At 46.1% G+C, this 23,440-nt stretch overlaps 1 protein-coding gene across 2 annotated transcripts; it reads right to left on the reverse strand.

The window, feature by feature from the left end:
- Positions 1-1,071: 1,071 nt before the first annotated feature.
- LOC132079996 (transmembrane protein 182-like) lies at positions 1,072-17,241 on the reverse strand. Of its 2 annotated transcripts, XM_059482940.1 has the most exons (6): positions 17,031-17,241; positions 14,408-14,525; positions 12,403-12,501; positions 9,146-9,283; positions 2,014-2,287; positions 1,072-1,230 (listed from the first exon to the last, which is right to left on the reverse strand). In XM_059482940.1, exons 1-5 carry the CDS (start codon positions 17,181-17,183, stop codon positions 2,058-2,060), a joined length of 738 nt encoding a protein of 245 aa, XP_059338923.1. In that variant the 5' UTR covers positions 17,184-17,241; the 3' UTR covers positions 1,072-1,230; positions 2,014-2,057. The 2 variants fall into 2 exon arrangements, with proteins under 2 accessions (XP_059338923.1, XP_059338922.1); XM_059482939.1 differs by having other exon boundaries at positions 1,072-2,287.
- Positions 17,242-23,440: the final 6,199 nt, after the last annotated feature.

Genomic DNA, 23,440 nt, shown 5'->3' on the forward strand with positions numbered 1-23,440 from the left:
TATTAAGGGAAAACAGTGTGGATATTGCTAAAGAACTGTAGCCCAAGCCTGTTATTCATATGAAAGAACTAATCTTTACATGGGGGAATTACAATTCCTCACTCTGTGTATGCCATGAATCTTGTAAAAGAATAATTAGAACTTGCTCCGAAAGGAAAGAAACGCCAGACTTGAATAATATTTTAGGAAGAGCATTAACAAACATTTTTACACTGCCAACAATCTTCAGCGCTTCCTAGCAGAGATTTACATTCCATTATTAATTAACTGCACTGAGTCAATAGTGTGACATAAAGCTCAGGAGATGTGAGCTGAGCACAAACTCTGACATCCACGAGAACGGCGCGGTTTGAGAAGTTTGATTTAAAATTTATGCAAATGAGCTCAGCAAACAAGGACCCAACAAACTACTTCAAAGCACCACGCTCCAGCCCAAAAAAACACGACGAGATCAAATCTTTGTCATTTCTCAAGTGTCTTTACAAACCTCTGCCTATTCAGGACAAACTATTTCACCCCCAGTACACCTGGATAGTTTGGTGGAGAATTAGGAGGTGATTGCTCTTCACAGGGTCACTGCCACATCAGCCTGGATGACTGCAAGAATTTAAATGTACTTAAATGCTATATAATTTGTCATTTTAATTCTGACTCTTGTAGGTCAGATAGAATACAACAAGGTCCCAGCTGAGCTGCCTGATAGGGCTGACCAAAACAAAGCCAAAAAAATAGCAATTCTATTGTCCCCATTCCCATTCCTCCAGCTCCCACCATCACTCCACTTTTGGGCTGAGAAACTTCTCCAGATTGTGTCCAGGGAAAATATTAAATTCAGAGTAATGACAAAAACTATTCAAAACAAATTTATAGTGAGAAATTGGCATGTGAAGAACTGATGGGGCACTGGCACAACCCAAGGTGATATCACAATATCATGCTACTGTCCCTCCTTTTCCCTCAACCAGGATCACCTCTCAGTTTTTGGGTTGGGAATCCCCACAAAACTGCATCCAGGGAAAATATTAAATGTAGAGTAAAACATTGCTGTAAAGAAATACTAATTAATTCATGTTATGTTTCAAGCCACAAAAGTTAGTTTATTCCCTTATTGAAGGTTAGGTTAGGTCCAGGTACATTTGTATCTTCAGAATCAGGGCTTTTAAGGAAGAAAAAGTTTCTCATGTTTCCCGACATCCCATTAAAATGGTTGTCCTTTGACGTCAATTAGAGCTAGCCAAGGAAAAAAAAATCATCCTTAATTGCTTTTTAGAAATAGACATTATTGCTTGCACCATCACAGCCAGATTCGATTTCCTTTTACAAGAAACTGGGATGCTGGGAATGCTGTAAACCTCCAGCTCTGCTGAATATGGATGTGGAGCTCTGCTGACAGAGAGCTACTTTCCCCTGGGCTGCAGAAAAAACTGGTGCAAACCCCACCAACATGCTGAAATATCTCCAAAGTGGAAAAAGGCCGGAGCTGGATCTCAGCTGGGGATGGTTTGGGATGGGCAGTGGTCAGAGTCAGACTGGGAGGGCTGGGGGTGCTCACCTGGAGAAGAGAAAGCTCCAGGGAAACCTTCCAGGGCCTAAAGGGGCTCCAGGAGAGCTGGAGAGGCACTTGGGACAAGGCATGAAGGGACAGGACACAGGGAATGGCTCCCACTGCCAGAGGGCAGGGATGGATGGATATTGGGAAGGAATTCCTGGCTGTGAGAGTGGTGAGACCCTGGCAGAGGGTACCCAGAGAAGCTGTGGCTGTCCCATCCCTGGAAGTGTCCAAGGCCAGGTTGGTGGCGCTTGGAGCAACCTGGGATAGAGGAAGGTGTCCCTGTCCATGGCAGGGGGTGGAACAGGATGGGTTTTAAGGTCCCTTCCAACCCAAACCACCCTGGGATTCTGTGGAGGCTCAGTGCTCCATCCCTGCCTCCCCATGAGAGTGAGTGTAACCTATCCCCACAATCAGAGCCACAAAAACGATCAAACCCTCAAAACTTGGGTGTGTTTCTTTACCAGGAGCATCACCAAATTTTCTCAAAGACTTTTCCATGCTTGTCTTACTGCAGGGAATCCATAATGTCTCTGCCCACCAGGAAGAAGAGGAGTCCAGAGAGGAGTGCCAGGGGCACCCCGGCGGCGGCGAACATGAAGGACCAGCCGTAGTAGACGTGCACGGGGACACCATCCAGGCACCTCTCGCTCCTCTCCAGGAGGATGTACCTCTGGAAGTCAGCTGCAAACTCCTTCCACATCACAAAGAGAAACACGAGCAGGAGAAACAAACCTCCTGGGGAGAGAGAAAAAACTGAGTTATTGTCTGTGCAGGGAATACAGGAGTAAAGGTGAGAAAAGACGGCTGCAGCTTCTCATCCGTGCTCGGCATCAAAGCTTTGTGTGGCAGAATTTCTGCTCCTGATTTTGCTCTGCAGGTTCCTGGGGAAGCTGAGGCCACTGGCCGTGGACAGCCCCACACCACAGTGACCAGTTCCTGCCTCTGACACCTCCTGCTTTGACCACCAGCACTTCTGAAGGCTCTGCTTTGGCAGGATAAGGCCATGGAGAAATCACCGAAGCAGGGCTGATGTTCCCAGCAGGGAGCTGCCTTCCTCTCTCCAAGGTGGGATCTTTCACCTTTTTCCTTTTTAATTTCTCAGAGATTAATGAGGAGACACCAAAACTTACCTCTTCCTTTTTTATATCTACTTTTGCAAGCAGGGTCATAGCCAACCCCCACCAGGAACTCAGAGATGCCATGATCAATCCTGGTGCTGATGGAAAAATTTTGGCACTGTCACCCCCAGAGCCAGCAGGGCCAGAACATTATGGGGTGGGAAGGGCACACAGCCATGAGATATTAATCTTAGGTGGGCTACTAAATACCAGAATAATAACAAGAATTATTACAGCAGCTTATGCTATGAAGCTGGAAACAGATGACAAAAATTAGAGTGGCCCAAATCTCATTTACTGTGTATCTTGAAAAAATATATATTTCTATGGTGCATTTTAAACTCAACATCTATTAAAGCTAAATAGTGATGGTGTGTTGACAGGTCTGAAAGCAGTTCAGAAATATCTGATCTTGCTACTTCACAGGTAGAAGCTGCTATTTTTAAATGGTGCTGTATAACATATAGATATATACACACACACATATGAAAGAAATACATCACCGCTTATATTATTTTTATGGTTGAAATGAACTGCTCGAAATTAATTTAGTTGACAAGTTACCATACAGTTCTGTGGATGTGTTGTGGCTTCTGCAAGATTTAATTTCTCCCCTTGCCATTTTTAAATCAAAGGTAGTTGTGGTGTATTTAATTATTCTTTCTGGCAGCTTATGCACTCCAAAATCCAGCTCTTGTGCTAAGGAAAGGAAAGGGGTAAAGATTGATGTTGATTCATCTGCTTAGGGAGGTTACTGAATCTTCAGTCAGAGAAAACACGTCCGTGTTTTACTGTGATTCTGTTTATAATGGTTATAAAAACATCTCAGAGACAAAAATAAGACTCACATGAAGGTAAGAGGCTTCAAAGTCCTCACTAGGAGGGAGATAGAAAATTTGCAGTTCCCCACCCTAAGCTGTCACATCTACTAAACTGCCTCCCATGCCCTAAAAAGATGCAATCTTACCAATCAAAAATTGGTGCAGCCATACAAATATTCTTTACATCACCCAACACTGAAATTCCAGCCATTCTCCCTGACGTGGAGGAGTCCTTGTTTTTCCTGGAGAGGCAGGCAAGGAGTTAAGCAGCAGCTGCTGGAACATTTGCATGTTCATTGAGGTTTTGATACCACTTGAAATTAAGTGCACAAATAAATATTTTACACTTACCATGATAGTTGTATGCTTAAAATACCAATTATTCTACTATAAGAAAGCGATGGTGTGTTCAAATAGTCGCATGTCCTTTATAAAATACAATGTATTGATAAGAAGGCAATTAAGTCTTTATTACTGATGTAATTTAAAATTAAATTAATTAGATAGCAACTGAACCTTGAAAAGTGCTCCTTTAAAGATCAATTTCTATTTCATTAACTTATAATACCTACCGTAAGAGACGCAAATGAAAGCACAGCCCCAGTGGGATGGAGGACGTGGGTATGGAAATGTACTTTGGAATTCTGCTTTAAATAACCAGGAATTCTGTGCTGATTTCTCCCAGGACAATTTATATGGCCTAAGTCTCGTTTTTTGAAGTAATCAGATCAAAACCTTCCAGTTCTCACTGAGGAGGGTGTGGGAAGTCCCATGTGTGGGTGGCACCATCCCCAACCTCTTCAGGAGATAAGGAATGGGAATTGGTCCCTCCTCTGGCCTCAGGAGAAGCTCCAGGTCCTGGCATGGAAGGATTTATTATTAAACAGGTACTGGAGGTGATGGCATGGCCATGGCATCTAAATTAAGAATGTTTTCACACTCTGGGCAAATGACAAGAATATGTAAAGCAAGCAGTCTTCTTCCCTGGAATAATTACAGCTGAGTGATGAAGAATCCCTGGGATTTACATGATGTTCTCGGTGGGAAGAGAAAATCAGAAGGGCAGGTGCAGGCAAATGATGGTGGGAGCTCAGGAAAGGCAGCTCACCAAAATCTGCTCAGCCAGAAATGCTTGTTTGGAGCAGTCACAAATGTACCTGAATCTGCCTAAAATTTGTCACACACCAATCAGCAGCCTCTTCATCATGAGAAAATAAGGATGTTTCATTCCTGTGTTACCAAAGCGTTTGGCATTTTTGTTTTAAAATCTTGTTGGATACGGGATTTTTCATCTGTTGAACGGGTTTCACTTTACTCCCTCCTTTCTGGGGCTTTTGGACACAGCAGAAATTATCTTTGTTTCCTGACAGCTTCAGATGTAGAGACACAGATTCCTTCCTGCTTTGGGCAGCAAAATGAAAAACTGAAAAAATGTAATTTTCTGTCTGAAACAGGACACTGTCTTTGGCACCCACACCCGAGACACAGGGTGTGTGTTGGGTTTGGGTAAGTGAAGATCTCAACAAACCTCATCCCCATGCTCCTCTCAGCACCCTGTGCTTTCTCCACCAGAAAATTACCTGAGTGATTCCTTTCATTGCCTCCTTCTCCCTCTTTGCCTCTGTTCATCAGGGTGGTACTGGGAAAAATTAACTGCGAAACTCCATCTCCAGACTGATGAGGTCAATGGCATCTTCTGGGGAGGGGCTAATTGCCAGAAAATTGCAGTGGGGTATTAAATCTGTCTCCTTTGTGCACTGCAGATCTGGGAGCCTGGAGCTCCATCCCCCTCTCCCAACGGAGCTGTGTCTTCTGTGTGGGCAAATTGAAGTGGAGCTTTTCCTTTCTCTCACTTTATTTCCTTGTGACACCTTTATAGCTGCTAATTGTGGGGACAGGTGAGTGAACTCAATCTTTAACTCTTATTCTGGGGAAGCTACTGAATTTTTGTGTAATCTGCTAATTAGGAGAATAATGAACTTTGACTCGTTCTCTCTCCCGCTCGTTGCCTCTTAGGGATGTTAATAACAGCGAAATGGAGGGGTGACCTTCAGCTGCCCTTCCATAACTGTCAGCCTTCCCTGCACGTGGGGGGCCTGAGACTGCCAAAGTGGAGCTGCTCCATTTGGGAAGCAGAATCTGAGCAAAAAATCCAGCCCTTTAACTCACAGGAGTGGGAAATCTGCCCTTTTTTTCCATGCTGTTGGGTCATGCTGAAGAACAGGTTGGTCCCACCATGGGCAGGGATGTGTCCCCTCATCCCAGGGTGCTCCAAGCCCCATCCAACCTGGCCTGGAACACTTCCAGGGATGGGGCCTTCACAGCCTCCTTGGGCAACCTGGGCCACAGCTGCACTTCTAAGTTTGGTCTCTAAAATACCCAAAGGAAAAGAAAGCCGAGGAGCGCAAGGTAGGGAAAAAATGAAAGACCATGAGTAAAGTTGTCTCAGCAACTCAAAGAGCTTCCAGAAGCTGCAGCACAGAGCTCACCCAGCCCTCTTGGTGACATTGTAGTGACAATTAACCGACCTCTGACTACTGAAACAAAGGGACAATCAGGCACCAGGCAGGATCTGCACCCCTTGGAAGCACTGAAGCTCATTCCACAATGGCAAATGCTGGGAGGAAAGCAGCACACTGGCTACACTGGCTCTTGCCTCGTGTATTCCAGGTGCTTCTGGGAGAAGGCCGGCAGGGAAAACTGCTCAGAAAATGACCTCAGCTGCAAAGGCAGCACCAGCAAATGTCAGATTGGTATTGGCTCTTTCCAGAGTCACCCAGGGGAGGAAATCCAGAGAAATGGCTCCATTGCTTCAGAAGGGCCCTCAGAAACACCTCCCAGAGCAATCCATTGTTTATTGGAGCTGGCACACTCAGATTTGCCCTCTGGAATGTACAGTAAATAAAAGGCATCCCAGGGGAAAATCCAAAAGGATCCAGTTGAGCCATAACAATCCTCACCCTTTGGCACTGGATGGGACAGATGGACACACAACCCTCCTCAGGCTGGTCATCCATAAATGCCTGGGAATGCATTTGCACCTGTGGGGCCTTTAGAGCCTTTTGGTGGGAAAAGTGACATCATTTTGCAAGGAATAACCACAACTTCTCCCAAAAGCAGGGAGGTGGTGGGCAGAACAAAGCTGCTGGTGAAGGGTTCCCTGCCAGGCTGGGACATCCCGCAGTCCTGGTGCTCCATCTCCCATTCCTGCTGCCAGACCACATTCCCACTCTGCAGATTGCCAGCTTTTTCACACTTCCTCAAGGAGAGATCCTTTCTGCAGGGGAGGTTAATTAACACTGACCCGCAGGCCATGATGAGAAGACAAGAGGAGCTTTCTCCTGCATCATCCCTGCACATCCCGCTTCCCAAAGGAAAGGGATGGGCTGGGGACTCGAGCCTCTGTTAAATCCATTGTTCCTACTGCTTAGTGCAATTATGCTAAATATTTTTAGAAGGGATAATGAGAAAATAACCATGGAGGGATGCAACACAAATCCATCCAGAAGCCAAGGCCAAGCAGGATCCAGAGGTCTGAGATCAGGATAAGCCCCCCGAATAAAAGGATCAGTTGAAACACTAAGGAAACTTTGCTGAAAAACACATTGAATCCTTCTGCTATCATTTGAGTGGAAAATATAGCAGGAAGTGTCTTCCAGCTGAACTCATTCTCCTGAACGACTGTTAATAACAATGATTGCTGTTCAGATTGAAGCTGCATTAATACAAACTTCAATTTTAACAGCAGCATCTTTGTCTAATGCCAAGAGGTTTATGTGATGCATAATCAGCTCTTCCAAAAAGTGTCACATTCGAAGCCCCAGCCTTTTAATCAAGGAGTAGTCAAATAAAGTAGAAAAGCAATGAAGAAAAAGGAAAAGAAAAAAAAAAAAAAAAAGGAAGACAGTTGAGTATTACTCGGCATCCTTTTCTGTGATATTTCTGCCCAATGTGCAGGCTGGACATACTCCTCAGGGACATCTGCTGCTCCTGGGAGCCTGGACTGCAGATGGGAAGGGAAAGCTTCCTGCCCTGGTACAGCCCTTGGATTATTATCCATTATGGGATCACAACAACCCCATGGAAAACTACAGCCTTGGGAATCTGTTTGTGGAAAAGACCCAGAGGGTGCCAACAGCTGGACATGAGCCCAGGGTTCCCAGGTGGGCAGGAGGCCAGAGGCACCTGGCTTGGGTCAGGAATGGTGTCCAGGGGATCAGGGCAGTTCTGTCCCCTGTGCTGGCACTGCTGGGGCACCTCCAGAGCTGGGGCAGCTCGGGGACCCTCATGAGCAGAGGGACATTGAGGGGCTGGGGTGAGTCCAGGGAAGGGAACAGAGCTGGGGAGGGAATGGAGCCCAGGAGGGGCTGAGGGAGCTGGGGAGGGAATGGAGCCCAGGAGGGGCTGAGGGAGCTGGGGAGGGAATGGAGCCCAGGAGGGGCTGAGGGAGCTGGGGAGGGAATGGAGCACCAGGAGCAGCTGAGGGAGCTGGGAAGGGGCTGAGCCTGGAGCAAAGGAGGCTCAGGGGGGACCTTGTGGCTCTGCACAGCTCTTGACAGGAGGGGACAGCCATGGGGGGCTCTGCTCAGGGAACAGGGACAGGAGGAGAGGGAAAGGCCTCAGGCTGGGCCAGGGGAGGCTCAAGTTGGAGATCAGCAGGAATTTCTCCAAAGAAAGCATTGTCCACCTCTCTCACAGGTTGCCCAGGGCAGGGATAGAATGACCATCCTTGGAGGAATTTAAAAGTTGTGTAGATGTGACAGCTGGAGACATGGATCAATGTCAGAACCTTTCTTAAATATTTTCACTAATGTTTATTGTGGGGCAGCAGGAGCTGGTGAAGGATCTGCAATTAAGCAGTGGTTTTTCACAGAAAGACCTGATTTCATTACAAAGTTCTTCACTTGGCTCAGCTCAACTGAGTTCCAGCCTGTGGCTGCTTGAGTCATAAAAGAGCTTTTTTCTGAGTTTGAGTCACTGGTATAAATCAAGTATTTCTAATATTGAAGCCAGTTATAACTCTCAAATACAGAAAAGGAAAAAGCCCAAGTGATAATTCAGTGGAATCATTGGTAACAGCAGTGGGAAAAATGAATAAATGCCTATTTTTAATTCATTTTCCTGCAGTGCCATCGTTTAATCTTTTCAGGTCTCCTTAAGCCAGCCCTCCCATTTTGGATCATGGGGTTTCCCTTTCATCCCTCCGTGGGTTTCCAGCTCTATCAAAGCTAACAGCAGAGGAGCAGCCCAAATGCAAAGCCTGACTTTGGGGAACTGAGCAGGGCTGATGCTGCCCAGACTTAACACACCTGCAGGCTTTACTGAAATGAAAGGGTTGCATACAGGAGTAGTAAAAACAAAGTGATTTTCAAAAATCTCAGCCCTGCTAGGACTAAGGACTATCTTGCTAAAGCCTGGCTGAGCACAGAATGATGGAATCACAGAATGGTTTGGGTTGGAAGGGGACCATAAAGGCCACGGACAGGGACACTTTCCACTGGACCAGATAGCTCAGAGCTCCCAGGGGTTTAAATCCAGAGGGGAAGAGGGAAATAATCATTTGCTGCTCCCATCAGAGCCCCATCTCCCACGGCAGTGCTCCATCCCCGCCTGCCCCCATTCCAAAGCCACCCTGCCCCTGCCCTGTCCCTCACCTGAGAGCAGCAGGAATCCTCCCCCAACTTTGTAGGAGTGGGGGCTGGAGAAGGGAACCCCACAGACCAGCAGGAGCCCCCCCACGAGCCCGGCAGCCACGGCCAGCAGGATGAACGCCGTCCAAAATCCTCTGTACACTGCAACAGGAGCAAGGTCGGTCAGAAAGGAGAGGGAAAGAGGGAAATTACAACCTCAGAAATATTTTTTACTTAATGATGCCATGTTTAACTCCTGCTTTGGCAACAGTAAAAACAGCAACAACAAAAAACCCAACGTTGCTGTGTCAGGCAGAGCTAAGGCTCCAGCCTTGCCAGGGCACCTGGAACAGCCACGGGTTCAGGGGGAATGTCATGGCCTACAGAATGGGACTGGAAAGAGGCCAAAGGGTTGGGAGGGTTTGCCAGGGAGGCACACAAATAAAAAGGGTGGGAGGAAAGGACACCGCTCTTAGCTGTGCTGGGGAAGGTTGGAAAAGCTTGGCAAGAAAGGAAAGAAAACAGCAAAATTTGGAGAGGTGGATTCAGACCACAGCTTTGTTCCGCTTTTAATTAACACTTCGGGAAGGTGCCAGGCTCCTGGTTTAAAATAAAAGCAGTGTTTGCTAGCAGGACTGCAGGGACAACAGGAGCTCATGAGCTCCCCCATTAATGGCCTTGTTAGGCTCTGGGAAAGAGCAGGGGCAGGAGAGCAGCCGCCTGTCCATCCCAGGAATCTGGGACTATGACTTCATACAACGCCCCAGGCAGAGCTGAGCAAGCTTGGGCCCATCACATCCCACCAGCTGGAACAGGCTGGGATGCAGCCCACTCATTCAAGTCTCCAGTAGCCAAGTGTCTTGCAGACCCTGCCACAAACCTTATCCAAAGGGAGTGGTCCTCCGGCAGAGACCCCCTGATACCCTGCTTCCCATCCCCTGATTTATCTCATCCCTTGGACCACCCCATCTCACCCTGCCAGTTGTTTTCCAGAAGCTCCAGCTCAATTTAAGCCAAGCACAGGCAAGTGGGAAGTGCTGAAACGATTCACACTTGAAAGAAAAATGATACAGAGAAGATGCGTTTTCCTCATTTGAAACCATTTTGTCAGGAGAGCCACTTAGGGAGAGATAAGTATCTTGAACTCTCCAAAACCACAGAATTCATTTTCATGTTTAACCTCCTGTCACCCGCTTCTCTCAGGGAGCCTAAGAGGATGCAGATAAGGCAGAATTATCTCTGGAGCAGGTAATAGCTGCAGGACCCCTCTCCTTGGGCAGCCTCCTGCTTTGTCAGCCCTGGCAAATGAGGAAGGGCTGGTTGGAAAGAAAAGGTGTCAGCGGCAGGGTGTTATCCCAGGGAATTGCAGAGGATTGGGGCAGGAGAGGAGCCCGGTGCTCTGTTGGAACTCAGCGCATCCCTCTGGGTGTCCAGAGTTGCCAGGACCCCACAAGGGGGCTCAGAGACCCTGGCACGCAGCCCAGAGCACCTGGGGATTTGATTTTGACCCCTGGAGCAAATTACCAGCTTTGTATGAGGACCTGAAAGTCACAGAGGTTTGAATAGTGTAGTAATAAAATTATCACAGGGTGAAAATGTAGATTTTAGGATTTTTGGTATGGGGGTTATGGGGGCAAGATGGAGGAATTTGGGTGTGTCCAGCCTTTCTTCTTCTTATTCTCCATTTTCTGCTGTGATGTTGGCACTTTGGGATTGGTTTAGAGTAGAGGTGCACTGTCTAACATAGGTGATAGGTATTGGGAATTAAGTGTAAATATGATATACGTAGTTTGTAGTATAAAAAGACAACACAGAGTGCCTGTGGCTGCCCTGCTGAGCAGATCTCGGCTGGGCAGAGAGAAAATTTTATAGATAAGAATTAATAAACAACCTCAAGACCGAAGAGTGAAGAGTCCAGACTTGTTCTTCAGTTGCACGGGCTGAAGCAGAGACATCCTGCACATCTCAGGGCAGCAATTATCAACCAGAACCCGAGCGTGCTCCAGCCCCCTGAGCCACCCCTGGTCCCCCAAGGTGATGGGGACAGGCAGTGCCCGGGTGCAGCCCCCACATCCCAGCACAGCCACGGAACCATTGGGGTGGGAAAAGAGCCCTGAGAATGCCGAGATGGTCCTGGGACTGGCCAGGGGACACATCGGGGAGGGTTCCACAGCCGGGGCTGACAGGCAGGGACAGGTGCCTCCAGCGCCCTTTATTAGGATGGAAAAATATGTGTGTGTGTGTGTGTGTGTGTGTGTGTGTGTGTGTGTTTATCAGCAGGATCATTCAGAACTGGGACGCTGTGCCCGTCTCTCCCCAGCAGAAACAATCCCACTGCTCATCCCGCACCAGCTCCTCCTCCTCCTCCCTCCACATCTCCTCCATCTCCATTCCACACCCCGGGGCAGGAATTCTGCACAGCCAAAGAAATGAGCTGCCCTTCCTCGCATGCTCCTACTGACAATATTTTTTTTTAAATTAATTTCTCATAGAGAACTAAAAAAAAATAAAATAAAACTAAAAAAAAAGTACTACTAAAGGCTAAGGAAAAGGTCAAGATGTTTGTTTGTGCAGAATGCCTGCCCTGCATCCCCGGAGGCAAGGCAGACTGATGCACACTATTTAAAGAAATCAATTCATTTCAAAAAAGATCATTGAATTAATTCTAACTGCTGCCACCAATTTAGCAAATTAAAATTCCTAACAGCAACTGATTCATTAAAGAACTTGGAAAATACAGAGAAACATAAATAAAAAGGGACCCGATTGAAAGGAAGCTCTCCAACTGTGTAGTGTTCATTGCTTTAAAAATAAGCCAGTCACTTACGTGGGTTTTCTAACAATTTGGTTTTTAACCAATTTTCCAGTGCTTGTTTATTTTGTCTTGCAAAAAATCAACACCTGAGCTACCCCAGAAAACCAGATTCTGGGATGGAGTCAGCACTCAGGCTGGGTTTGGGCGGTTTGGATCCATCTCTTCCCAATGAGAGAGGAGATGGGAGAAAATGGATTTACCCTCCTGCCCTGCTCCCCTGGAGGAGCTGAGACCCTTGGGAGGGAGCTCAGCCCATCCCAGCACTCCAGGCTGGAGGAGAAAACATGAGGGAACCTCTCAAGGTGGGCTGGGGCAGCCAAGCCAGCAGGACTGGCTGGTGAAGGAGCTTTCCAGAGGTCTTGGCCATGTGAATTTACAACAGGAGAACCACAGCACTGACACACATCCCAAATGTCTGCCTGATCCCTTGGAAAAGGAGCTGCTGGGGAGAAGGAAAGAAACTCACCTGCAGTTGTGTCATAGGAGGGATGGGGGAAAGGTCCCACAGCAATGGGCATGGGGAAGAGGTAGCCATGCATGCAGAACTTGGGGTGGGCTTGGCTGGCTGGAAAAGATAAAGAAAAAGAAGAATTAAATCCCAGTTTGCTTTTATTTCCTGCAGAATCAGTTACAGTACTGACATGGTGATGTGCTGTTGTGCAAAACCTGCAAAGCCCTCAGTGAAATCAGAAGGCTGGCTGGAAAAAAATATAATAAATCTTGGTTAGAGAGAAAAATAAAAATAGAAATAATAATTATGAAAGAGAGGAGATATCAGAGAATCTGAGACTGCTTCTTGCACATCTTCTCATCTTCATAACCTGACTCTGAGGTGGACAAAAATCATGAAAAATGGAACAACTGAAGTCAGTGTCAATATTCTTGCTGCTGTTTTCCTCTAGAGAATGTGCCTGACCACCTGGAAGGGCCAAAATGTTTGGGTATCACAATAAGGCACTTCCAAGACCTCCAGCTGGTGAGAAGGAAAAGCACAATTAGAATGGAAGTGCCCCATCAATATTAATACCACTGAGGCTTATCATGATTAACAGTAATAGAATGAATGTTAAATGAATTAATTAATGGTTGGCCACTTATTTAAATATGTTCCCCAGCTCAAAGGAGCACTTTATAATAGGTGGACATTAGTTCATGCTAAATTGACTATGGAATACCTATTGAATTAATTATTACATCCACAAGACCAGCAAATTAATTTGCCATGATCAATCCTATTATAATAAATACCTAAAGAAGTAGCAAAAAATTTGCCAGTTATCAGAGTGACTCATTTTACTTCAGGTAAAATTATATTATGTATTTCCATATAATGTAATTCAGTAGCAAACTCCCTGTCTCAAGCTTGTCCTTTTTTACCACAAATTTCCTGTGTGAAAAACCTCCCATTGTTGAGTGGTGGCGGGAAGTATTCCTGCAAGATTTTACAGGAAACAGGTCAGGGGCTGGGGGACAGCGAAGTCATTTGAAATTTTAATCACTGCAGAGCAAATTTAGTATGGGAACCTGCACTGTTTGCAGGGAAGTGCCCTCTGAGGGGATTGTGCTGTTCCACAAGCTCAGGAACATCTTCCGTCGAGGCCTCGGTGGGCACAGGGCCAAGGTTTGTGTGGTGTTTGAAGCCTTTGCAGAATTTATTTAAAATCTGGGGTGGTTTTATCACAAATCCTACTGTAGAGTTGTGGTCCCCAGCAGGGCTGGTGCCAGGTGTGTCCTGGTGTGGTCTCACTCCTTTCCTATTCCTGGTGGGAACACCTGGTTCACTGGGCCAGCCCTTCACTGCACGAGGGACACCAGGGTGGCACCAACCAGGGTCCCTTCCTTCAATTTGTTTTTAATAGTGAATGTGTTTCCAAAAAAATTAGGGATTTTGCATCCCTCTCTGTTTATTCTCGAGTGTAATTTCAATGATCTTAAAAAGTAAAAAAAGTGAGAACTTAAAATGGTTTTCCATCACTGGTCCTGGCATCCAGGGACACCACGAACGTGCAGTTCCAGCCTTCCCAGTGCTGAAACCAGTGGGAGCTGGGAATGTTGAGCACCTGGAAGGCAGAAAACAGGGACAGAAGAGCAATGCCAGGAAGGGCATGGGCTCACATTTACAGAACTTTGCTGAACACAAACATCAAGAGGTATTGGGAAGGACGGGGAGGAAGGATCAGCATCTCCTTGCTGGTGGAAGCCACCACTTCACATAACTTGGTAGGTGATCAATTAAATGGCCTCATGAGGTTGCAACATTTCAGTGAACAACCCTCTGAGAGCAAAATCCAAGTCAAAAAAATGAGCATAGAAAGGGCACAAAGAGTGAGCCAGCTTTGCTTTTGACAGAAGATGAGAATGACAAAAATGAAATAAAAACTGTCTCCTCATCCCTGGGAGCACTCCTGTGTTTGTTTCCCATTAAGCTGTGATGGAGTGCTGTGGATAGGGAGTGGTGGCATTGTACTCACTGTACCAGAAGGTCCAGATGCTCTCAGGGTGGCCCTCACCAAAGAACCAGCACCGCCAGAAAAAACCCTCGTGGTGGAAAGTGAGGATCTCATTCCCAGCCTCTGTTGGAGCTTCAGCCTGGGGAGGAATGAAAGTCCAGGCTGAATCAGGGAACATCATGGTACAAACGGTATCAACTTTGCTTAGACATTGATTTAATTTTTTATGGGGCTTTCTTTTGTTTCTTGAGTCAGTTTTGGAGGGATTGGGGAACACAGAGGAGCTGCTGTCTTTGACTTTCTGCTGTGTCACAGCTACAAAATGTTCTGACAACAAATCGTCCTGCAGCCCTGCACAAACCATTTGCCTCCTTTTCTCCTGTCCTTAAACCCCTGCTGGCCAGAGCTGCATGGGACTTTCAAGAAGCTGGGCCTCCTGGGTGTGTTCTACCCCTCAAACACCTTCCTCCAAACCCAAACCAGACCTGTGAGCACAAGATTTTGGTCTTTCTTGAAGGGACAATATTGCAAAGTCCAGTCATGGAAGATTTACCAAATAACTTATTAAAATTATCCTCAAAACCAGCTTTATCTTCCCCACACACAGTTTGGTAAAGGAGACAGGACTGTGACAAAATTAAGTTTTATGGTGGATGGGGAATGTCCATAGATGAATGGCCACAGAGAGGAGCTGGGACTCAGCAGGGAGTGCTAGAGATATTTATCCTGTCACAGGTTAATAGGTTTGGGTGGGAGAAACCTTAAAGCCCATCCATCCAGTGCCACCCCTGCCATGGGCAAGGACACCTTTCACTATCCCACGTTGCTCCAAGCCCTGTCCAGCCTGGCTTTGGTCACATCCAGGGGCAGCCACAGCTGCTCTGGGCACCCTGTGCCAGAGCCTCACAGGGAAGAATTCCTCCCCAGTATCCCTCTGGCAGTGGGAGCCATTCCCTGTGTCGTGTCCCTCCATCCCTTGTCCCCAGTCCCTCTCCAGCTCTCCTGGAGCCCCTTTAGGCCCTGGAAGGGGCTCTGGGGTCTCCCCAGAGATCTGCTTCCCTCTCCGCGATGTTTTATGTATCACATTAAAGCAGCTTCTGACCTGATTCTCCTTTCACTTTCAGGATAAAACCCTGACTATGACAAGGGGAACATTCAGCCCTGAAACCTCCTCAGCTGGTGCCTCTGACTTGGTGCATCCACATTTCACTGAGCTTGCCAGATACTCAGCCCATCCTTATCTGTAAGGGACAGGATTTGACAGTTTAAGAAAGGGCAGAGAAGGTAAAAGCAGAGCCTGTTATCCACAACCAGCAACAGAAATAATAGAAACAGTGTCTGAAATAGAAATAAAATAGCTCAGAGGGAAGAGTAAGAGCAGTTCCTATTTGTGCCTGGTGTTTTTGAAGTCACTGCCTCAGCGTCAGGCTCCCCAACACTTGGCTAAGAGCATCTCTGAAATGTTTGAGATGCTTATTTGTGTCGTGCAGTGCATCACCTCTGCTCTCTCCACTTTTTAAAACAACTAAAATGTGAAACAATTAACACTGTCACTTCCCAAGTACACAAAAAACAAGCAGCACTTCTCTGTCTCTGCCATCCTCAGGCTTTACTGAGCTGCTTGAAACTAAAGACCGTTTTCTGTTTCACTTCTCCAGGCATTTTTCCATCATAATTTTTTTTTTTAGTTAGGAAAGTAATTTGGAACCATGACTCAAGCAAACAGTGCCCTACATTTGATTATGGGATTCTGAAATGAAAGAAAAAATATTTCTTGCTGGCATCATGATGCCTACCCAGGGTGACTCACTGCACCAGGAAAAAAAATCAAACCTAATTGGATTGAACTTTGAAGTAACAAAAAGTCTGCACACAACGAGGATCTTCCTGTCATTCTGTAATGGAAACCACACATTGATTGGCACAAAAACATTTCGGGGGAGTGGGTGGCTTGAGGAACTGATCTGGTTGTTATTTCATTGAAGAGTTAGACAACAGCAAGTGCAGCAAGAATCCAACTTGAGGGATCTATAAACGAGTGACACCAGCCCTTAGCACTAAAATATCAAGCTATTCCTTGAAAATTACATTTCCTGCTAACTAAAATCCTATATAAACCTTACTTTGAGGATATCCAGGCCACTGGTCAGATGGGCAGGAACCCGTCTGCTCTGCTCTGTGTCTGATGTTCTCTTTAGTTTGGTGTCTGTGCTGCAGCTGTGCCACTTCAGATGGAAGTGACTGCCAAGGCCCACACTTTTAAACGTGAACTAGTTTTAAATGAAAAAACTACAGAGGGAGAAATCTTCTAATGGCAAATATCAGGAGATATCTTTTGTCTTTAGAGGGAAATGCTGTCAACAGCTAAAGCTCTTACATTTTTGCCTTTCATTTTCTAATGTTCATATCTGCCAGATTACAGAGATCTCTTAATGCTTCCTAGACACAATTTACTCCAGTCAAAATGCTCAATATTATGGAAAAGCCGTGTTGGATTTTAAAGAATTTTAAGTTTTACCTCAGGCTGACGTTTTACATTAACAGGTCACTTTCATCAAGCATAAACATTATCAGAGATTTCAAAATTTTAAGATCTGCAATCATTTAGGCGAGTTCTTTCAAAGCACAAGGATTCGGAGCTCACCCCGGCGGTGCTCAGAGTGCTGTTCCCATGCTCGAGGACCCCGCAGGTGTCGGTGGCCAGCAGCCAATAATCCGTGCCAAAGGCGATGAGGAAGAGCAGCACCCCGGTGCCCCCGAGGATCCCGGCTGCCAGGGCAGCTGCTCCGGCCTTCATGGGGCAGCAGGGGGGAAACCAGCCCAGGGGAACTCAGGAAAGGAGGAAAACCCCCGAGTTTCCCGGGGATCTGGGAGAGCGGGGCCAGGGAAATGCTATTTTTGGGTGTGGGCAATGATCTCCTGGCTGGTGTGGGTTTCAGTGGGTGGTGGGGCAGGACTAATAAAAGCAGATGACCTGGTGTGAGCGAGCAGCTGTGGCATTAAGGATCATGACAAGCAGCTACAGAGCCATCCAAGGGGACACACGGCTGCTGCCGCAGGAGGAGCAGAGCCAGGAGCCTCAGGACACAGCTCTGGGTCACGAGTGCAGAATTCCTGGGGCACCAGGGAGTTACTCCCATCCCTCCCTGCACACACGAGCAGAGGTGGGCTCAAAGGTCTTCCCCACACCATGGAGCCCGTGGTGTCCTCAGCCACTGTGGTGACACCCCACAAATGGCACTTCTGGCATTTGCGTCTCCTCCCTCCTCTGAGCAAAACTCTGCTGTGGCTTTTACAGAAAGTAACCCCAGGGATGCAAGAAAAACATGAAAACACTGGGAGATGTCAAATATCCCAGTGCTCCTGGGAGGGGTGCAACCACCACCTTTGCACCAGGCAGGTCCACACAGAGCTGGACAAGGAGCATCCAACCAGGTGCACACAGGGACACACCAGGGATGTCCTGTAAGTGATGTTCTCCCTCCTGCCATGGAAAAGTGAATTAAATGGATCCATACCCCTCCCACCCACCCAGCCTGCTGTGGGAGAAGAGTCTCCTGGGAGCAAGGACATTCCTGCATGGAATTTCACTGCCATTTGCTTCCCAATGTTTTTGGCTTTTGCTGGAGCATCTTCAGTAGATCACTGCCAGGAATGGGATGCCAGACTAGGAAAATTATAATTTCTGTAGGGCAATAACGATATTCCTGTGGCATGCCAGGAGGTTGGGAGAAGAAATTTAAATTACAGTCAAAAATCAAGTTCTGATTTTCTGACCTTAGCCTTAGTCATGACCTGCTCTAAACATGGGGGTGATGATGTTGACTTCCCTATCCTATGGGAATTTGTGCTACCAAATTAATTTCCAAATCAATTTAATATTTAAAGTTACCTGTGAACATATGGGCATTTCAAAGCAACTTCACACTGGTTGGGGAACCTGGAGAGGGTTGGGAAAAGTTTTGACTACACTTCTTATTGAGGCATACAGAGTGATGAATGTTCTCAATCTTCTCTTGTGCTTCTATAAGCAGAACAGAATTTGAATTATAATAATTTATTTTATCCTCTGCATTGTCTTTCTTAAACATTGCAGGGGTAGCTGTTAAATAACACATCAGACCTCTCTCCCTCACTGTCCTGGGGCAGAGCTGCTCCTGGTTTAACCTGACCATGCGAGGAATTCCACAGGATCCAGAGCAATCCCTTCACTGACACAGGGAAAAGGAGAGCAGGGACAAGGTGCAGATTTACCATCATGCAGGGTCAAACTCAGCCACAGAGCTGGGATTCTGCAGGAATAAACACACCCTGTCCATCCCACTGCCCTGCCATGCCACTGGAAACACTCCCAGCTCTGCCAGGGATTTCCATGTAGGTTCTTGTGATCAACCCTCCCTAAACCTCCACCCACCCCATTCCTACACAAATTACCCCTTCCCACCTCATCCCAGCATATTCACTCTTTTCCCATAGTTTTGAACACACCCATCTCCCAGTCACTGGTGCTTCACTGCTCTCTTTGTAGTGAACATAAAATGGCTGATTAAATACAAAACACAACTTATCTATCACCTAAATAATCAATTAGTGCAATTCCAATCAGCCATTTAATCACCTGTCTGAAGTGGCAATGACAATTGGTTGCCATCTCCTCTTGTGATCTCCTCCTCAAAGCTGGGCACGACTGACAGGAGCTTTGGCAACACCCAGAGCTGGGTGAAAACAAGGATTTGCACACCAGGAGTGAGGAATTTTTCTGTAGCTCACACTGCAATTACATAAAATTAAAATGCAAAGTGGGCACTTGTGTATTTTTGGTTTAAAAAAGGGATCAATGCACATTTCCACATTTCTGGGTGTGTTTTGAGCCAGCTGTATTTGGCACTGCTGTTTTTGTGCCACTGCACATCCCGAGTCAGTGCTGTTTGCCATTTGGAAGTGTCCTCTGGAATTCTGGGTCCCATTGGCAGCCAAACCTGCGTGGCTGAGGCAGAACATTGCTGGTGCCCAGCCTTGGCTCTCCACAGGATGCCCTGTGCCCAGCCAAACATCCTCCAGGTTCTGAGGCTGTGAACAGGAATTGAGTTCCCAAGGCTGAAATGTCTCTCCATGCACTGAAATCCCACTCCTGACAGGTGTTTCTTTTCAAAGAAAGGTTGGACTGGGATTGGAGCAACCTGGTCCAGTGGAAGGTGTCCTTGACCATGGCAGGGCTTGGAACTGGATCATCTTTAAGGCTCCTTCCAACCCAAACCATCCAGGACTCCAGGATGATTCTGTGACTCCTTGTCACAGCCCCAAGCATGTCCTCATCACCTTCAGGATCCAAAAACCTCCTGGGCAATGAGACTGCATGATCTCTCCCACAGGCTGTAGAGAGTGGGAATGATGATATTTGTCCTTTGGAACCCGTGTTGGGATTTTGGGAATGCCACACCAAAGCCAGGGGGTGAATTAACCACCCAGCACCCCATTCCATGCAAATGCAGACACAAACACCATTTAACTCCCAAGGAACACAGTCCTTCCTTTCTTCCCTTGCCTCTCCTGGCCAGCAGGGACCTTGCCTTCAGCATCCTCTTATCCAGAGGTCAAATGACGGTGCCACCATGGGCAGCTCCAGGACTTCAGTGGTGGAAAAGGAAACTTGTATCCTGAGCATTTTATTAATTCCTAATTGACCCTGAAGATTTTTTGTTGTTTTCACTTATGCTTTAAACCAAAATTGTGACTCTCCAAAACATACATATTCCAGCAAGGAGCTGGGGCAAGTCAGCTCAGATTTTTCACAGAATTGGGTGTTTTACCTTTGAATTGATCAAAGACTCCATCACCACAGTCTGTGTTATTTCCTGTAGTTTCATCCGTGCTCACAGAAAAATTTACATTTTATGTAGATAGATCAACATATTTTCAGTCTCTCAGGCAGAAAGCAGAGGATTTCTTGGAATTTGATAAAGAGATGAGTTTCCAGGGCTGCCTTTGGAGATTTCTCTGAGTTGGAGATCTGCAGACCTTTCCTCATTGGAGCTTGGCCTGATGACCCTGGGTGGTGAAATCCTGGAATAGATGGTTCAGGGCAAGGGGAGTCCTCATCTCTGGGGGGATTTAAAACCTCTGTGAATGTGGCACTTGGAAACATGGGTCAGTGGTGAGGGAATGGTCAGGCTCCATGGTTTCAAAGGGCTTTTCCAAACTTAATGATTCCATGGTTCTATGATCTGCCCTGCTCCAAAAGCATCCCATGTGGTGTTTCCTTGGGTAGGTCAGTGAATCTCTCTCAAGTCTCTTCTTTTGCTCTTTTCTCCCCAAACCCCTGAACAAGAAGACACCAAGCACAGCAAAGCCAACCAGACCACAACAAGAGCACCCCAGCACTGCCAACTTTACCTTGGAACAGCCACCAACATCCCCAATGGTTGCACAAAGAGCATTCCCCCAGGCTGAGCTGTGCTGGAAGGGAGAGCAATAGATACCCATGCTGACATTTGCCCCTTTAATTCTGCATTAAAATGATAATCTCCAGTTCATCTCCATCACATGCTCCTTTTTCATCTCTCCCGTCTCCACGTCTCTTGGAAGAAGCACATAAGCCTGGATGTTGAAAGATCCTTAATGGTGCTTCTGAGGCTGAATCCCCTCCAGGACTTGATGTCAGTAGAGAAAAAAGCTCAAATTTGCCTCACCTGCTTCTCCAGCTCTGCCAGCCCTTTCCAGGATTAAGTCATTATAATCTCCTTAAGCAGTCATGAAATAAAATAAACACAAGTGTGGTTTTCTGCTCAAAATAAAAATACTAAAGTTCACATAAGGAATGCTTTTAGAGTTGTGAGTATAGGGGAGATTTTGCCTGATTTTCAAATGCAGCTGACTGAAGTCTCTGCAAAGAGTTTTCTGATGTGGTTTTTGGGCTCTCGCTTTGCCATCGAGCTACTCCCCCTCATTAACAACTTTTGCCCATTTTAACCTGAACTTTCCACAGACTCCTGTAAACTTCCAGAGTAGGCACAGAGCAAAAACTCTCTGAACTCCTAAAGGAATCAAACTGATGCAATTTATTTCCACAGAACCATGCAATATTCAATGATACACTGAATCCGTGTTTTTAACACTTTTTAAAGGACTAAAACCCTGGAAAGAATTAATTAGGCATGCTCTGAAGCCTGAGCACTTAACAGTTTTCCACTCGGTTGTAGAATTTTAAGACCACCAACACTGGATACTGGCAAAGATTATCAAAGGTATTCTGGGCTGAAATACAAACTAGTCAGAGGGCTTGGCCACTGAGTGACTGGAAAATACTTCATGAAAGCTTTAGCCAGGCTATTATATTTTGTAAAGAAATTTTAAGAAAAAATCCACAGTATCCAGAAGGTTAAATTTAGGGCAGAGTGACTCACTGGGAAAAAATGTCCTGCTGGGAATATTGTCTTCTCTGCAGATCAAGCAAATTGTTCATGCAGCAGAGAGGTATTGAAGGACCCAGCACTCCAAGTGGGGCTGGAAGGGAATGATGGGCTGGGATCCATGAAGGATGAGCATGGGACTGTGGGGCTGGAAGGGAATGATGGGCTGGGATCCATGAAGGATGAGCATGGGACTGTGGGGCTGGAAGGGAATGATGGGCTGGGATCCACGAAGGATCCCATGCCTGAGCATGGGAATGCTGGGCTGGGGTGGAGCAGCCTGTGCCCACCTGGAGCCAGAAACCTCTGGAAGTGCCAGGAGCTGGGAGATGCTGGCATGGAAATGTCCCTCATGCTAATTTGAGATGAAAATGTACCATTTAAAAAAAAAAATGCAAAGAATATTTTTTTTTTACCTTTTTTTTTTTCCACATCAGAAAAAATTTCCATTCAATTTTCTGGCATTCTTCCAACCACTTCTGGTCCCTACAGCAATATCACAAAGAAATCTAGCCCTGCCAAAAGAGCCACCATTAAATAAGGTCCTTGATAACCCACAATGATATTGCAAAGAACTGATGGGAGTCTCAATTGGAGAAAGTTCCTTATTCAAGTGCCTGATACCCAGAAAAATGATGCATGCTGCACAAAGATGACAAGGATGGATGCAAGGCAAAGATGGTACAGACACCCAGGTATTTCAGACAAAAATAACACAGGTCAGATGCAAAAGCATAAAAGCAAAATAAAAGAGCCAAAAAACCCCAAGCAAGAATTAGTCACTCACAGTTTCTATCCTTGATTAAAAATTCCTAGACAAGCAAATTGATTCAATTTCCTTTTTGGTCACCCTTTATAGAATAAAAACGACTCACCTTAGTAAACCCTCCTATGACTATTTACAGTGCAGAATTTAAGAAGAAATTTTAAACACTGAGGACATAAAACTGGAGGTGAACAGGGACATTCCAGCCCCAGAGAGCTGAGGACCTTCAGGTTCAGTATTTTTTTCTCTCTTCCTTGTATGCAATGGCTTTCACCAATGAACAACAACACCAATTTTATTTTCTTGTTACAATTGCTTTCCTCACTCTGATCTTGGGATCACTGGCCAAGGGTTGAAGGGGCGGCTGGTCCAAGAGGATGGGCCTGGAATGACACCCAGAGACACCCCTGAGTGTCCCCAGCAGCACGTTGAAGATGCAAGGAGAGAATAACTCAGAAATTATCCCATAACACAGCGAGTTTAATTGAAACAGAAATGTAGAACACTGCAGCATATTCATAAATATCTTAGATTGCATCATATATTACAACATATTCAAAGATGAGCTGTTTTTTAAACCAAGTGCAGCCAAACCCACATGGCTCCCGTGCACATGGATTTAACTAGGAAACAAACCAAAACTGTAATAAATGGAAGATGACAATGAGCCTATATTAAAATCCATGCATATGTACATTTTGTATATTCACATGTAAAACGCATCTATTGGCAAAAGCTCAAATTTTCCTTTGCAATGAAATGAATTTCCAGTGATGGAGTGACCTTCAAGTGAACATGAACCATCTCAACTTATGCCAGGACACCATAAAGGGGTTTTTTTCAGAAGAAAATGAGATATTGGATTATTGCAAAGTAAAT

Source organism: Ammospiza nelsoni, chromosome 15, assembly GCF_027579445.1.
Source record: "Ammospiza nelsoni isolate bAmmNel1 chromosome 15, bAmmNel1.pri, whole genome shotgun sequence".
NCBI lineage: Eukaryota > Metazoa > Chordata > Aves > Passeriformes > Passerellidae > Ammospiza > Ammospiza nelsoni.

What these genes read in the sequence shown, in the direction of transcription:
- LOC132079996 (XM_059482940.1), bottom strand. Translation starts at nt 17,183, where the DNA reads ATGAAGGCCGGAGCAGCTGCCCTGGCAGCCGGGATCCTCGGGGGCACC. An exon ending in CATCTGGACCTTCTGGTACA is followed by an intron (nt 12,502 to 14,407) that starts GTGAGTACAATG and finishes TATCTTTTCCAG; the next exon opens with CCAGCCAAGCCCACCCCAAG. An exon ending in CTCCTATGACACAACTGCAG is followed by an intron (nt 9,284 to 12,402) that starts GTGAGTTTCTTT and finishes CTCCTGTTGCAG; the next exon opens with TGTACAGAGGATTTTGGACG.